At 46.4% G+C, this 16,196-nt stretch overlaps 1 protein-coding gene and 1 long non-coding RNA gene across 3 annotated transcripts in view; one reads left to right on the top strand and one right to left on the bottom strand.

The window, feature by feature from the left end:
• Positions 1–358: 358 nt before the first annotated feature.
• The window catches only part of LOC149304715 (cell adhesion molecule CEACAM6-like), a 37,072-nt gene continuing 21,234 nt past the window's right edge, over positions 359–16,196 (bottom strand). For both annotated transcript variants that reach the window (XM_089479233.1, XM_089479234.1), the window contains exon 7: positions 359–960. In XM_089479233.1, coding sequence (XP_089335359.1) covers positions 915–960 — 46 coding nt within the window. In that variant the 3' untranslated portion in view covers positions 359–914. The remainder of the gene's footprint in view (positions 961–16,196) is intronic.
• Positions 12,597–15,448, top strand: LOC149304716 (uncharacterized). The gene is made up of 4 exons (XR_016271888.1): positions 12,597–12,851; positions 14,193–14,306; positions 14,526–14,583; positions 15,367–15,448. It is a non-coding gene; the product is annotated as an uncharacterized LOC149304716 (long non-coding RNA).

Here is a 16,196-nt window from a genome sequence, read left to right as displayed (position 1 = left end):
AGCGACTCTGGAGTTTATACAGTTGAAATGGAGAGACCTGGGGCATTGGAAATGGGAACAGCAGGCATTGTGGTCTCAGGTAGGTTTAAAGCATTATCCATGCATCATTTATGCACTGAGAACAGCCACCTTCACTGAAATTTGAGGTAGCTCTGAGACCCTCCCCCAGAATATCCTCCCATTCCCCAGAAGAGGTCCCCGTAAAGATTTGGGTTTTTTGCATCACTGATCATAGGAAGTGATAGCCTTGCAACCTCCATCCCTTTTAGCTCTTAGATATGGAAATGAAATAGTAATGTGCTATAATAATAATAATAATAATAATAATAATAATAATAGTATTGATTTGTATGCCATCCAATCACTGGTAATCCAGGCAGCTTACAACAGAGGGGATAATAGAGGGTTCCCTGGCCTCAGGCTTACAATCTAAAAAGACAGGACACAAAAGGGAAAGTTGGGGGGGGATCAGGTCCACAATTAATCTGCCCTCTTAAGTGCCCCTTTCATACCCTTTAACCTCAGGAACCCTCTTCTCCATTGGGAAGGTGCAATTATTCTGGAATGAAGGGAATGGTGTCTTGTGAATGCCATGTGTGGCTCATCACATTAGTGGTGCCAGCAGTAAAAATCTGCAGGTCTTCAGTCTCTGACAAAGACAAACTGATCCAGCACAACTGAACCAGATTTGGTGATGGAAGTAAAAAAAGAGTTCTTCGTTTTGAGGGAGTGTTATGGACACAACGGCTAGGTTTGCACCTGATGATAAGTCAGGCTGTGCTTTGTGGAATTCTGGCTTCCTCTTTTGTCTTCACCAGCAAACCAGGTTTGTTAGCTGGCCATTGCCCAGCATTAGAAGTCCTGGCTTGTTGTTGGCTTACAATGTCCAGCTTGTTCAAATTATTCTTCCCATTTCATTTGAGTCCAGAAGTGTGGCCCAGCTGCCTATTCAGAAGGGAGCTGAAAAATATAGAGAAATGAGGAAGAAAAGTGGGATTATGGTTTGTTTTGCCCATAGGAGAACTTGGTGGCTAAAACTATAAATCATGACTTAAATAAACCTAGGCTTAATACATCCAGTCATGTCTTCCACCCAAAATAGAGCAAGTAACTGGGCAGCAAAGGTTAAACTAAGTGGTATAATTTTTAAATCTGACTAGACCATCAACATTATCTCGAGCCAGTCCAATAATGATATCTGATTACGTTCCTGATGAAGAGAGGAATCAAGCTGGATCTGTCTAAACAGTGGATCCTCATCAGAAGCATCCCATGCCCGATGACTGACCATTTGTAAAACTGGTCAATGGTGGGGGGGGGGGGATGAGTACTATTAATCATATCACAATGGAAAGAAGATGTGCACTGGTAGATTAATGAGGTTAAAAAGACATTTTAATGTGATTTTTTCACTGTGAGAAGAAGAATAAATACTAGAAATGGCAGTAGAAATATGTTATTAGAATATAGAGATAACAGAAAAAACTAAGGAAGTGGAGTAAAATAAGGTTGAGAACATAATTTTGCATATAGAGACGCAGGTACGGGGAGGAGGAATTGTAATATCTGTATGCAATAAGAAGTTGTATATGTTTTATCTTTTGTTTGGAAAAAATAATAAAGAATATTTAAAAAGGGAAAAAAAGAAGCATCCCAGGCCAATGAACACATAAAGAAATCAGAGCAAATGAATGGATGCTGCTGATGTTACGTAGCTGCAGAAAGAAAGAGCTGCCCGGTGAATATTGTTTTGGCCACATAGCCAAAGTGTGAGATGGGGGTCGGGTGTGTATGTTTTGCTATTGAAATTGTGGTGAACCCCTCCATACAGAGAGCTTTCCAAAGTGGGGTGAAAATACTGTGGTAAATGGGCTGTGGGTTGCCGAATAACTGAATGTTCCAGCAAACTCTCTAGCATGGGTGCAAGGACCAGGGGTGATTTGTTGGGCATGGGCACCTTTAAAAATGCCAATGCAGGAAAGAGGAGATCTGTTTGCCTCGCACAAGCCCCTTGGCAATTAACAGGAAAGATGTACTTAAAGGCATCTGGGGGCAGGAGACGGTCCCTGGTTGAATCATCATTGAGACCAAAATGGCAGATTTGCTCGGACTAGCAGAGGTTTGGTATTTATACTCCAGGAATTATTTCAAGGAAGCTGAGTTTTCCAGTTAGCAGTGTTCTGCTAAACTGTTGCCCACATGATCTGATACATTGGGGTATAATTTGTGGCCTTTGCATGTAGGGTTGCCATAATGGAGGACCTCGAAACCGGGACAAATGTAGGACAAGGTTTGAAAATGTAGGACATTTTTTTTTTTAAAATTTCCTGGCTAGGAAATTAAAAAAATAAGTCCTAGATTTTCAAACCTTGTCCTCCTCTCGGCCTGGGAGGGAGCCTAGGCCGGCTCCCAGGCCGAGAAGGGCGGGGGGGAAGCCTGGCATCGCTGAGATCGCCGCGGTGCCAGGCTTCCTCCTCCTCCTCTCGGCCTGGGAGGGAGCCTAGGCCGGCTCCCAGGCCGAGAAGGGCGGGGGGGAAGCCTGGCATCGCGGAGATCTCCGCGGTGCCAGGCTTCCTCCTCCTCCTCTCGGCCTGGGATAGCACTCAAGTCCTGGAGATCTGGGTTGTAGGTGAGTATCTTCAGGGCTGCATGTAAACTCCCCAAATTAGTTGCATGTGTGCATGGGCTTTGTGAGTGAGATCTGGTGATATTTCTTTCCACATCCAACATCTCCTACTCCTTGACTGTTGATTTTTGCAGGGGATCCGATTTCTTGGGATTCTGCATGAGTTCCAATCTCCCGTCAGTTTCAGAGCATCCGTCCTTCGGGGGAGTCTGCCAATCAAGATAATCAGATCTCTTTCTGATAGTCCACTTCCTTGGCAACCTCTTTGCATGGTTTCTCTTACATTTATTCTCAAGGCATATCTTGGATCTGAGCCTTGAGACTGCTGTCTGTTGCTCACAAACAACCTCACATTTCTGTACACCTTCTATGCACAGTAGTGACATAAATATTTGCTTCTTTCGTGCATGCATGCAGTAAGAAATAATTTATTTTTAACCTACAGGACATTTATTACCTCTGGGGGTCTTTAAATAGAGATTGGGTAGACATCTTTCAGGAGCGCTTTAGTTTTGTATTCCTGAACAGCAAGGAGTTGGACTAAGTAGCCCCTGGGGTTCCTCCCACCATTAAGATTATGTGATTCTAGGCCAAGATTGCAAGAGGTTATGTGCATTTTGTAGGGACAGATGATCTTTGAAGACTGTGGTGGTTTTTTAAGCACAAAATACCTTGGGACCTTTTTTTTTTTTTTTTTTTTTGCACAAATGTTGACTCTTGCAAAAAGTACAGTATCCGCTGGGGTTGGTCTCCAGGATCCCTCATAGATGTCAAAATCCATGATGCTCAAGTCCCATTAAATACAGTGGTTTTAGTAAAATAACAAAATCAGGGTTTACTTTTAGGATTTTTCAAGCCGTGGATTGTTGAATTTGTGGGTGCAGAATCAAGGTGTGAAGACACCTTTTTTTCTTTTTCTTACTAGAACTGAAAGAAAAACTTGTGAATGTTGTTTTACATCTCCTAATTCTTGACAATGGTGCTATATTGCAGCAAGAGTGGAATCTGTGCAAGATTCGCTCTGCTCCAAGTCTTTCTTTTCCAGGGAACTTGGTCCATCTCTTCCAAATCAGGAACTTGGTTATAAGTTATCACTCAAAGTTTCTTCTGTTTTGCTTGAGTTATTTCTTGCTTGTCTGTCAATGAGTGCACTGCTGTGATTTTGGTGCAACTCAATTTCTGTCCCTCTTTGGAAGAAATTTGAGGAGTGTTGTGTTGTGTTGTGTAGCATAAGTGACACTTTCTCCATCTTTTGGCTCATCCTTCTATGATACCTATGAGATGCCTCTCCGTTTTCTTTCTCAGCAGGGAAAACATGGTCGATGTTACTTTCAATGGTCCTTCTGAGATGGTCTTGCTGGAACTTCCCACAGCCTTTTTTAATGCCAGATAAACATATTCTTTACAAACTCTATGAGGATAGTAGTAGTAGTAGTAGTAGTAGTAGTAGCAGCACCAACACCTCAACCTTGGTGCTTGCTTGTGTAATTTTTCTTGGATTGCTTAATAATTTTAATACTCCATCCATAATAAGTGGAAAACTGGTCCATGGACAGAGTTTTGTTAATGTCTTGTTGAAGACCAAATTGTGAGTCTGATCAAATGTCAGTCAGGGCAGCCTTCAATATAAGTGTTTTAGGAAACAGTGGCAAGAACTGATGACTTACCTGGTGACAGGCAAGATGACTTTCAAAAGAGGTAACGCGTTTGCAAAATTGCTGCCTTAGGATAAAAAGGTTATGTTAAGGGCAGTTAAGAGTCAATAACCTGGTTTTGTACTCTCTCTTTGTTGTTTAAGGGCTGGAATCATTAAAGTAAATATGAGTAATACTTTTGATTATACTTGGGTTACAAGACATTCCTTGATGTCCTATTCATTTTAATGAATGTCCTTGATGTCCGTTTGAGTGACTGGTCCATGCTTAAAGTGCCAAATTAAAATGTGGCAATCATCATGGATAATCAGAACATTCATAGCCATAGTTTAATACATACATACATACATACATACATACATATATATATGTTTATATCTCCGTGGGATCTCTTGCCAGTGCAAACTCCTCACTTGCCAGATCACTCCTCACTTGGCATCCATCCATCCATTGCTGTATTTATAGCCTGCCTTTCTCCCACACTGGGACTAAAGTCAGGTTACAAAAAGGAAGAAAATACAACAAAAAACCTATAATGCTTTCCTTGCCATATAATACAGTGTCTAAATAACAAGAAATATTTGTTGGGAAGAAGAGATTGTAAATTATACTGAGTACTAGACTGATGGATGGAAGGAAGGAAGGTCAATCTAATGCCATTGATCAGGAGGGGAAGAGAGAAAGAAAAATGACATGATGATGATGATGATGATACAGATAGAGAGGATTAGGATAATAGCAGGAAACGAGTTTGAAAGAGATCCAAAACATGGTAGGAAACCGGCTCAACAACTAAAGATTTAGATCCAGCTTAATCCTTTGTTTGCCAACATGAGATTCCTTGAAACTGTAGCATTGCCCTTTTCAACTAGCTTAATTGTTGGTTTAACTCTTGAATAAACCATTGCAGAGGGATATATAGTTCACCCTACCTCAACCAGCTTTCAGTATAAAAAGGAGAAGTTTCTAATCCTAACAGCTGCATACACACACACACACATATATACACACATATAAACATATGTGTATGTTTTCAGGTGTGAGGAGAAACAGCTGCTGAGATCTCAGAAGCCAAGAAGAGTGGGAATTCCAAGGGCTTTGGGGGGGGGGGTTGCCTTTCCCCCTTTCATGAGCAGGAAACCCAGAATAATTTATGCAAACCACAAATGGCAGGATAAGTTATGCAAATGAAATACAGCAGGCAAGTTTGCTTAACGGTACTACAGAGTTTCCAGATGCAAAGCTCTTGCTGTGTAACATCCCATCTCAAACACAAAATGTTGCGAAAGGTGTAGGTTGCAACACCTCCTTTTTGTAACTGCCCCATGGCTTCCCCACTGCTATTCCTATCTTAAATGTCTTACTGATGGACTAGATGCGCAGTGGGGGGTTTTATTCTTATTTCATCCGTAGCACCTAGAGCTCTCCATCTGGGCACATCTGGCTCATGGAATACACCTTTTCCTTGGAATTCCTTTATATCCCACTTTAAACAAGTTGACAGCCAAGTTTTGAAATAATTGAAAGGCATTTGAAACTTCACAATACAAATGAAAGTACAACCTGCATGTGTGTTAAAAGGTTTTTGTTTAAATTTGCCTGCTGGCAAAAGGAGAGCAGAGAAGGGCACTCCTGCCTCTTGCAGAAGACAAAGTTTTCTCCAAGGATCTCAAACCTTGGGCAGACTCCTTTAGGGAAATTAAGGCCAAGAGGTGAGGTGAAAAGTAAATGCTCCCTTCCATGCACATCCATGTCCTCCACCTGTCAGTCCCCAGGAGAGGCCACAGATGCTTTCCAAGAAGAGGGGAAGGGGACATGCGATTCAGACCATGGAAAAGCAGCTGGTCTTGGCATAGAAGAGGAAAGAAATGGGGGGAACACTCCTTTTCCTTCCCCTTGGAGCCCAGACCATCAATAGTTTTTAGAGTCTTTTACGGTTAAGTGTGCGATGCGAAGTGTGCAGTTCTTGTCAAGGGTCTCTCGCCCCGTGAATCCAGGTCCCTTTGTGGTCCGGGAGAGCGGAGGGTAATAGGTCAGGATGAGGTATCTTTGGTCAGGTTCCATTCGGTGCCAATAGCAGCTGAAAGTGTTGTTTGTGACAGTGTGTGAAGGTGTGAGGGTCACACTTTGTCCTTCTACTGGCTTTTGTGGGTCCGCCGTGATCGTTGTGGTCCCAATGGTGAACCCTCCGGTCAAGAGGAAGCAAGAACTCAGGATGGAGGCTGGAATGTGAGAAAAGGGGAGAATAGGAGCATCACTTTCAGCAAAGCATCCTTTCGAGGCAAAAGACCATGAACCCCTTCCTACAAAGGCTTCTTGTTGTTGTGTGCCTTCAAGTTGTTTCCAGAGTTGTGGTCCATTGCTCAAACCACTGCATGCTGGATCTCCATGCATTGCATTTATGTTATGTGCCTTCAAGTCATTTCCACCTAATGGCAGCCCTAAGGCAACTCTGTCCTGGGGATTTCTCAGCAAGGACTGTTCAGAAGACGTTTGGCATTGCCTTCTTCTGAGGCTGAGAGAGTGTGACTGGCCTAAGGCCGCCTAGTGGCTTTCATGGCCAAGCAGGAATCGAACTCTGGTCTGCAGACACCCCTGTGAACCCAATGGCCTGCTAACTCTTACCTAACTGCCACCATTTTGACCATTTGCAAGGATTCCTGTGCATTTACTAGTTGGCACCTTTGTAGGAGGCTGAGCCAGTGTGGCTTACTGGTTTGAGCATTGGACTGTGCCTTTGGAAACCAGGGTTTGAATCAGCCACAGAAACCCTTGGGCAAGTCATGCTCTCTCAGCCGCAGAGGAAGGCAAAGGAAAGCCCCCTCTGAACATATCTTGCCAAGAAGACCCCATGATAGATGCATTAGCCCTGCTGTGTTGTATGTGTATTTTGGATTTTGTACACTAACCAACCACTGGAGCATTGCGCAATGACTCTGGAGATCCAAGTTCAATTCCTCAACATATGGAAACCCACTTTGGGGAAGTCATACACTCTCAGCTTCAGGGGAAGGCAATGGCAAACCTCCTCTGAACCAGCCTTGCCAAAGAAACCCCCTGATGCCTTGCTGTAGGGTTGCCTTAAGTTGGAAATGACTTGAAAGCACACAACACCAACACCAACAAGAAGCCTTTGTAGGAAGCTGACTGTCACCTATTTGGGGTTCATGGCCCTTTGCCTCGGAAGGCTGCTTTGCCGAAAGTGATGTTCCTGTTCTTTTCTCACATTCCAGCCTCTATCCTGAGTTCTTGCTTCCTCTTGACCGGAGGGTTCACCACAATGATCACGGTGGACCCACAAAACCCGGTAGAAGGACAAAGTGTGACCCTCACACCTTCACATACCGTCACAAACAACACTTTCAGCTGCTATTGGCACCGAGTGGAATCTGACCAAAGATAATCTCATCCTGACCTATTACCCTCCGCTCTCCCGGACCACAAAGGGACCTGGATTCACGGGGCGAGAGACCCTTGACAAGAACTGCACACTTCGCATCACACACTTAACCGTAAAAGACTCTAGAAACTATACAATCTTACTGGATGGGCCTGATCTATTTGGAATGGGACAAGTAAACCTTGTGGTCTCAGGTAGGTTTAAAGCCTTCTTCATCCATCCTGACTTCTCTATTTATGCATTGAAAGCAGTCTCTTTGGCCTGTTACAGACAGCCAAAATAAAGCTGCTTCGAGTCACAGTGGAGGTATGGTGTTTCAATGATGCATACAACCTAAGAGTCCAGAAGTCGCACCAAAGTCACGCTCCAGCCCTAAGGACTGGAGCGTGGCTTTGGTGTGGCTTCTGGACTCTTAGGACGCATGCATCATTGAAACACCATACCTCCACTGTGACTCGAAGCTGCTTTATTTTGGCTGTCTGTAACAGGCCTTTGTTTTCACAGCTGTGGTTATTTTGCTTCCTTTGTTGCTCTTCAAAGATATAGCCCTGTTAGTCTGTATAATCTGTCTGCAAAGAGATCTTGTAGCACCTTTGAGACCCACTGAAGGAAAGAGGTTGGCGGCATGAAAGATGACCCACATTGCAGTTGATGAACAGAGACCAGGTTTAAGAAAGATCTTATTTATTTCCCCTCTGTTCAGTGGAGCATTATTTTTAGTACTAAGGCACCCCACATGCCCCCTCAAAGTGTGCTTAGTGTGCTTTCTCCAAAGAATTTGCTAAGGCATCCCACCAAAGCCTGTCAACCGCCTCCCAATGGACAGACCCTCTGCTGTGGGTCATGCCAGACTAGCCACTGGAACATCTAGGTCAGACCACATAACATAAAATCCCTTTATTGGTTGCTGATTAGCTTCTGGGCGCAATACAAAGTGTTGGTTATTACCTTTAAAGCCCTACATGGCTTGGGCCCGAGTTACTTGAAGGAACGCCTCTTCCTACATAATCTGCCCCACATTCTCAGAACATCTGGGAAGAATTTATTAGAACACTCAAAGATCAGACTAACAACAACTTCCCACAGACAGTATACAGCCATAGCCCCAAAGTTATGGAACAACTTGCTGGAAGAGATCCATCTGATTACTACCTTGGATGCTTTTAAGAAGGCACTAAAGACGGATCTCTTCCGGCAGGCCTACCCACCCGATCTTCTATGAAGAACCTAAGAAAACCCTACTTTTGGATGTAATACTGCATGTTAGATGATGTTTTTATTGTTCTGAACTGTATTTCTAAGTGATGATATTTTATTGTAATCTAGATGTTATTGTGGTTTTATGCTTGTTATTGTGGTTTTATGCTTGTAATCCTGCTTCAATCCATTGGGAGAGGTGGGAAATAGAAATAATTTTTATTATTATTATTATTATTAATATTATTATTTTGCCAGTCTGGGTGGTCAGTGCCATGACATGCCCCTCAAGGTGTGCTTTCTCCTTTCAGGCAAGACCCATAATGATAGCCATCATGATACCAATAATGGGACTGATGTTGATACTCGCGGATTGTCTACAAGCAGCATTGCTGGCATTGTCGTTGGGTGCATGCTTGCATTGGTGGTCCTGGCCGCGATGGCTTTCTTCATTTCCCGTGAGTAAGAGGTCTAGCTTCATGGGCTGCATGGCCAATGGTGGGTCAGGAAGGGAGACTGGCCATTGGAGCAAGCCTGGACCCCAGGAGTCCTGGCTCCCTTCTGGATGAAGGAAGGCGCCTGCCACCCTGAAGGTTCCTCCTGGTTTGACCGTTCAAACCCTAAACACAAAAGCATTCTTTGGTTGGCTTAGACTCCCAGTCTCCTCCTTTGCTCAGGGTCTTCCCATCATGGAGTGGGACCCCTTCCATGAACACGCGTTCCTACTAGAAGAACGCGTTCGCTCTAGCAGAGGTAAGACCAGGGGCCTGAGAGGCTAGGGCTTTCTGGGAGGTGGGCTGGCTTTTCCATGGCTTTGGGGTCTGGCACAAATGGCCTCTGGACAGTGACTTCCATGGTTTGGCCATTCTGTGGCTCTTTCATCCTCCACCTTCCTTTACCTCTTTTTAAGATTATCCCGAAGTCTGGTGATGAGATTTGGAGAAACCGCAGCCTCCTTCCTGATCTCTGGCTTGACCCAAAAAAGCCTTTCCTTTGATATGAGCCCTGTGATGTGTAAATATTGATTTATTCTTAGGTTAATTGAGGATTTTGATTAATAACACCTGGCAAAGGAAAGACAAGATGAATAAAAGAGACAACTAGCAAGCAGGAACTAAGGTGATCCAAGTCCTTTTGATGCAATTCAACATCCAGTTGGTCCTCCAGCTCCATTCTCCACCAAAAGCAGGAATGATCCATTGCAGAAAGCATTTCTCCAGAACCTCATGGGATCCATACTGAACCGTAGGATGATAATTCCTGGCTTGCAAATAAAAGGATATGTGGACTTTGTGGGGTTTCTCCTTTAAGTGTATGTGATTTCAGGTCTCCTGTTGACTTCTGGGGACTTTCAGAGGGCTTTCTTAGGGCAGAAATCCTCAAGGATTCCTTCCTTGCTGTCTCATAAAATGCTTTGGGAGGCATGTGACTGAATGCCCCTCTTTGGAGGTCTTTCCTGTGGACACATGAATGTCCAGGTCACCCAAAGTGTCTTCTTGGGCTGCAGCATCCCCATTCCTTTATGTATGTATGTATGTTTGTTTGATTTTTATCCTCCTTTCTCCCAAGTTGGGACCCAAGGTGGCTTACAACATGTATATATATTAGTGTCATCTGGAGTTATTAATATATGTTGTGCAGAAAGGTAAATACTGATGGGGAAAGAAATCATTTATCCTAAAGGGAACAGGTTTTGCCATTGCAGAGGAAGTAAAAAGGAAGGAAGGAAGGAAGGAATGAATGAAGGAAGGAAGCTATGCCATTCATGAACAGAGCAACGCAATAACACTAACAGAACCTTTAAATAAAACCTCCAAAAGTATGTTGCAAGCTTAGATATACATTCCAAAAGGACACTGGTTTTGGTTTCACATGATCACACAGTATAAGAAATGGCTTTCAAACGCCCTTCTTATTGGAAGTTGATTTGAAATACAAAGCTGGCTTGTTGTAATTGTGTTATTTTGGGGGTTGTAAGGGAGTTGGGTGTGGACCTTTTGGGCCAGCAAGAGCTGTTCCTGCCTTGGAGGCTGCTGGAGGTTTTAAAGAGGGGCTGGATGGCCATCTCTTGGGGTGCCTTGAGAGAGAGAGAGAGAGAGAGAGGGAGTTCCTGCATGACAGAAGGGGGCTTGGACTGGGTCAGGGCCCTTTTGGGGCTCTCTTCCAACTCTATGAACCCTTGGAGCCCTCTGGGGCTGGTCAGCTGGGGAGAAAGGGACGAGGCCATGGGGCCTTTGCTCCTCTTTTCTCCTCCTCTTTTCTTCTTCCTCTGCATTCCCTGCCCTTCCTCCTCCTCCTTTTTCCTCTTCCATCTTTTTCCTCTCCTCCTTCCTCCTCTCTTTAGACCTCCCCCCCAAAAGGCCCCTCCTGGGTCTCAAGGCAAGAGGGGCAGGACTAGATGCCCCCGAGGGACCCCCCTGGCTTTTCTCACAAAGGCCCCTCCCCTTGTTCTCCAGGCGACGGAGCCCCCCATCGCCCTCCCCATTGGTCAGAGGCGGATCGGGGCCAGCAGAGGAGACCCTTCTTCCCCGAGAAGAGATCCAGGGAGGGAGACCCGAGGAGGAGCAGGATGGGGGGGTCCCTGGGGGCCAATGCCTCTTCTCTGGCCCCCCTCCTGGCAGGTCAGAGGGCTGGGATCGGGGCCTTCAGGGGGAGGGGGCTGGCTAGGAGCCTTCCAGGGCCAGGCCTTTGGGGGTCCCCCGGGTCTTGGGGGCCCCATCCATCCACATTGAGGAAACCAGGCCTCCCCCAAAGGAGGCCAACCTCCAAGGGCTTGGTTCTGGGACCAGCCAAGAGAGCCCCTGGGGGCCTTGGAGGAGAGGTCACACTCTCTCAACCTCCGGAGGGGGGCAGGGCAAAGGGCAGGACTTGCCCACAGAGAAAACTCACTTGCCCATAAGGGCTCGTGGCAAGTATTCGCTAGCCAGGGGATTCGCTAATGGTTTCCTATGGGGAAATATTGCCCAATGATTCCCTATGGGCCCATATTCTCCAGTGATTCCCTATGGGGAGGCATAGTTTCCCTATGGGCAAGTATTCTATTCTTCTCTATGGGCAAGCATTCTTGCCATAAGTTGAAAACAACCTTTAGGCATAGAACAAAAACAACACACACACACACACACACACACACACACACACTGTGTGTGTGTTGTGTGTTCCCACTGATATGGTTTCAGTTGACCCTGGGTGGCTTTCGGCAGGTTACACTCTCTCAGCCTCATTATGGCCATGGCAAAGCCCCTCTGAAGAAACTTGCCGAGAAACCCCCATGATAGCAGGCCTTAGGATCAGAAACAATTTGAACGCATACAACAATAACAACAAATACACACACACAGACACTATATGTAACAGCTAGCCTGCTGTTGTGGTTTGAGTTGACCCTGGGTGATCTTGGACAAGTCACACTCTCTCAGCCTCAGAGGATGGCAATGGCAAATGAAAGCACACAACAACAACAACAACAACAACAAATATATACATTTATATATATATATGGCCTTAGGGTTGCCATGAGTCAGAAACGACTTGGAGGCACACAACACCAGCAACAACAAGAGCAATGTCCCTTCTCTTTCTCTCTTTGCCCCTTATGCTGCAGCATCTCTCCTGAGCCTGTGCTTCATGTTGACTGGAGGGTTCAAGCTGAGGACCGTAACTATCATGGCAGACCCACCGAAGCCGCTGGAAGGGCAGAGTCTCAGCCTAAAAGTCTCCAAGATCCCAAACAACACTGTGGCCTGCCGTTGGCATCGATGGGCAGCTGTTAATAGAGGCCTCCTCCTGGTCCGTTTCCTTCCTCCGCTCGCTGGGAAGATAGAAGGAGAAGGCTTCACTGGGCGAGAGGTCCTGAAGCCCGACTGCTCTCTTCACATCCGAGATTTAACTGTGAAGGACTCCGGATCCTATCAGTTCACGATGGATGGCCCCGGGATTTATGCAGAGGGGAAAATGGACATTGTGGTGGCAGGTAAGGCCTTCTCTCTGCACCCAGAGCACTGCCTTTCTTCTGGCGGCTTGGCCTCCTTCCTCGCTTGGCTTTACTTTTACTTTTAAATTTTAACCAGACACTGGTTGCAACTCACAGCCAAGTTCAGTGAGGATCAGGTCCATTGCAAAACCAGTCTGAGTTCATAGTCTCTTATTCCACAGCTGTAGGTGAGGAGATGGTGGGCCTCCTAGAAGACTTGGAGGAGACCCCCAAAGGACCATCCAGTGCAATCCCAATCTGCCATGCAGGAACTCCCACTCAAAGCAAACCAGGCAGATGGCCATCCAGCCTCTGTTTAAAGACCTCCGAAGAAGGAGACCCATCACACTCCAAGGAAGCGTCTTTCACTCTCGAACAGTTCTTACCATCAGGAAGCTCCTCCTAATGTTGGGCTGAAATCTCTTCTCCTGTAGCTTGCATCCATTATTCCAGCTTCTAGTCTCTGGAGCAGCAGAAAACAAGCTTGTTCCATCCTCAATAGGACATCCCTTCCTATATTTAAACAGCGCTGTCATTTCACCTCTTAACCTTCTCTTCTCCAGGCTAAGCATACCCAGCTCCCTCTCCTCATGGTGCTTTATGGTTTCCAGACCCTTCCCCATTTTGGTGGCCCTCCTCTGGACACAGGGCTCCAGCTTCTCAACATCCTTTTTGAATTGTGATGCCCAGAACTGGACACAGTATTATTCCAGTTGAGGCCTGACCAAAGCTGAATAGAGTGGCACTAGGAATTCCCTTCATCTAGACAATGTTTCTACTGATGCAGCCTGTAGAGAGATGATCTGGAATGGGACCAGATTTCCACAAAGGCCCCTTTCTTCTATTTTCCTTCTGTTTAGCAAACCACGAGGAGTTAATCTTGTACAGTGATCCCCAAACTGTCGTCCCCCTGTTGTTTTGGACTCCAGTTCCCAAAATTAAGCCATCTGGGCCAATAGTCTGGCATACTGGGAGCTGAAGTCCAAAACACTTGGAAAATCAGAGTTTGGGAATTTGCTAAGGCATCCCACTAGAACCTGGGTAACCATCTCCTAACTCAGTGGTTCTCAACCTGTGGGTCATGACCCCTTTTGGGGTCGAATAACCCTTTCACAGGGGTCACCTGAGACGATCCGAAAACACATATTCCCAATGGTAGCAATGGAAATAATTTTATGGATGGGGGTCACCACAACATGAGGAACTGTATTAAAGGGTTGCAGTGTTAGGAAGGTTGAGAACCACTGTCTTAACGGATGGACCCTCTGCTGATTTCTAGCCATGCCAGTCTGGATGCTCAGTGCCATGACATGCTCCTCAACGTGTGCTTTCTCCTTTCAGATGTTGAGACCCGTATTGATACTCGTGGACTGTCCACTGCGGCTGCTTCTGGAATTATCATTGGGTGCATAGTGGCATTGGTGGTCTTGGTTGCAGTGGCTTACTTCGCTTCCCGTGAGTAAGAGGTCCAGCTGCATGGGCTGCATGGCCAATGGTGGGTCAGGAAGGGAGACTGACCAGTGGAGCAAGTCTGGACCCCATGAGTCTTGGCTCCCTTCCGGACGAAGGAAGGCGCCTGCCACCCTGAAGGCTCCTCCTGGTTTGCTCTTTCAAAACCTAAACACAAAAGCATTCTTTGGTTGGCTTTGACTCCCAGTCTCCTCCTTTTCTCAGGTTCTTCTCATCAAGGAGATGGGACCCCATCCATGAACACGCGTTCCTACTAGAAGAGGTAAGGCCTCTCAGCAAAAGGTTAGGTTGGAGTGACTGAGGGCTCCCACATCATCATCAGCTGCTGAATCCACTCCAGGCTGGAATCTAACTGGAAAGGAGCTACTGAATGCACTGAACCAATTCTGGGAGTGGTTTTCAGTACCATAGAGAGCTGAGGGTAAAACCAGAGTGGACATAACCGCTCCATGGCCATGGAGCCACCAGACACCATTTGAAGGGGGGCAGTGGCGATTTGGTCCATGGGTTTCAGACCTCCAAAGGCTCCTTTGCAGATGGTGGTCTTTGCCAAAGGAGCCCCAGTGCCTCAGTGCCTGGCAGTGTCTTCTGGATCGAAGCGCAGATCTCTGCTGAGGAACCCAGCCATCGATGCCCTCTTTCCCCTCCAGCTTGGAAATGGATCATGCCACCAGGACCATGCAATACTCTCCCCTCCCTGCAATGCCATCTTGCAGAGAAAGATTGGGAGATGGGAGCCACCTGGGAAATGCCACCCATGACTTTGGCCTAATTTGAACCCCTGGGGATCCCTGCCACCATCGATCCTAAGGCTCTGACCGAAGGCTGGCTCTCCATGGCTCTAGCCTCTGCCGCAAAGTTGAGGCAGATGATCCCTGGGGTCCCTCACAGCTCCATGGTTCTGCCATTATGAGACCCTTTGACCCATGTTTTGTTCATCATGTCGCCTGGTGATGAGATTTGGAGAACCTCATCATCTCTGGCTTGACCGGAAAGAGCCAGTTGCCTTCATATGACCACTGTGTTTTTTTGATGTGATTTTTAGGTTCCCTGAAGCTTTTGATGAATGACACCTGGCAAAGGGAAGGCAGAGGAGTAAAAGGGACAACTAACAGTGTGACCTGATGAGTACATTTGATGATTAAAGTCCTGTTGATGCCATTCAAGTTCCAGTTGGTCTTTATTTGTAGGCGGGCTTCTCTGAAAACAGTATCTTGGTGCCTCAATAAAGATGTGATTTCGCCAGACCTAAAATACAGCCCTCCTGTGCAAGGAGATGGATTGAACTGTCTATCTATCTATCTATCTATCTATCCATCCATCCATCTATCTCATCTCTCTCTTTCATCTATTCTCTCTCTCACACACATCTCTCTCTCTCTCTCAAAGATGTGACTTCGCCAGACCTAAAATATGGCCCTCCTGTGCAAGGAGATGGATTGAACTGTCTATCTATATCTATCTATCCATCCATCCATCTCATCTCTCTCTTTCATCTATTCTCTCTCTCACACACATCTCTCTCTCTCTCCTTTCTTCTCTGTCTGTCTGTCTCTCTATCTCATCCCCCCTCCCATCTCAGAAATCTCTCTCTCTCTCTCTCTCTCTCATCTCTCCCAGGGCAGAATGTTCTCCTTGAGAGACCCTTCCAGCAGCACTTGGGGGGCGAGGGTCTGTCCCAGGGAGGAGGGCTATGCGTCGCGATCCCTTGGGTTCCTGCCTGGCCCACCTGGCAGGGCTGCTGTGCCCTATTTGGGGGGGGAGGGGGGAGGTCCGGGGGGGGCTGGGGAGGGGCTTCCCCCAGGGACCCTCCCCTGCTTCGCTCACAAAGGCCCCCCTCCTTGGTCTCCTGGCGACGGAGCCCCCAATCGCCCC

This window comes from Sceloporus occidentalis, unplaced genomic scaffold (assembly GCF_023333645.1).
Source record: "Sceloporus occidentalis isolate IW3139 unplaced genomic scaffold, rSceOcc1.0.p SCAF_13, whole genome shotgun sequence".
NCBI lineage: Eukaryota > Metazoa > Chordata > Lepidosauria > Squamata > Phrynosomatidae > Sceloporus > Sceloporus occidentalis.
Note: the sequence above shows the minus strand (reverse complement) of the source record. Positions and strands in the feature narration are given on the sequence as shown.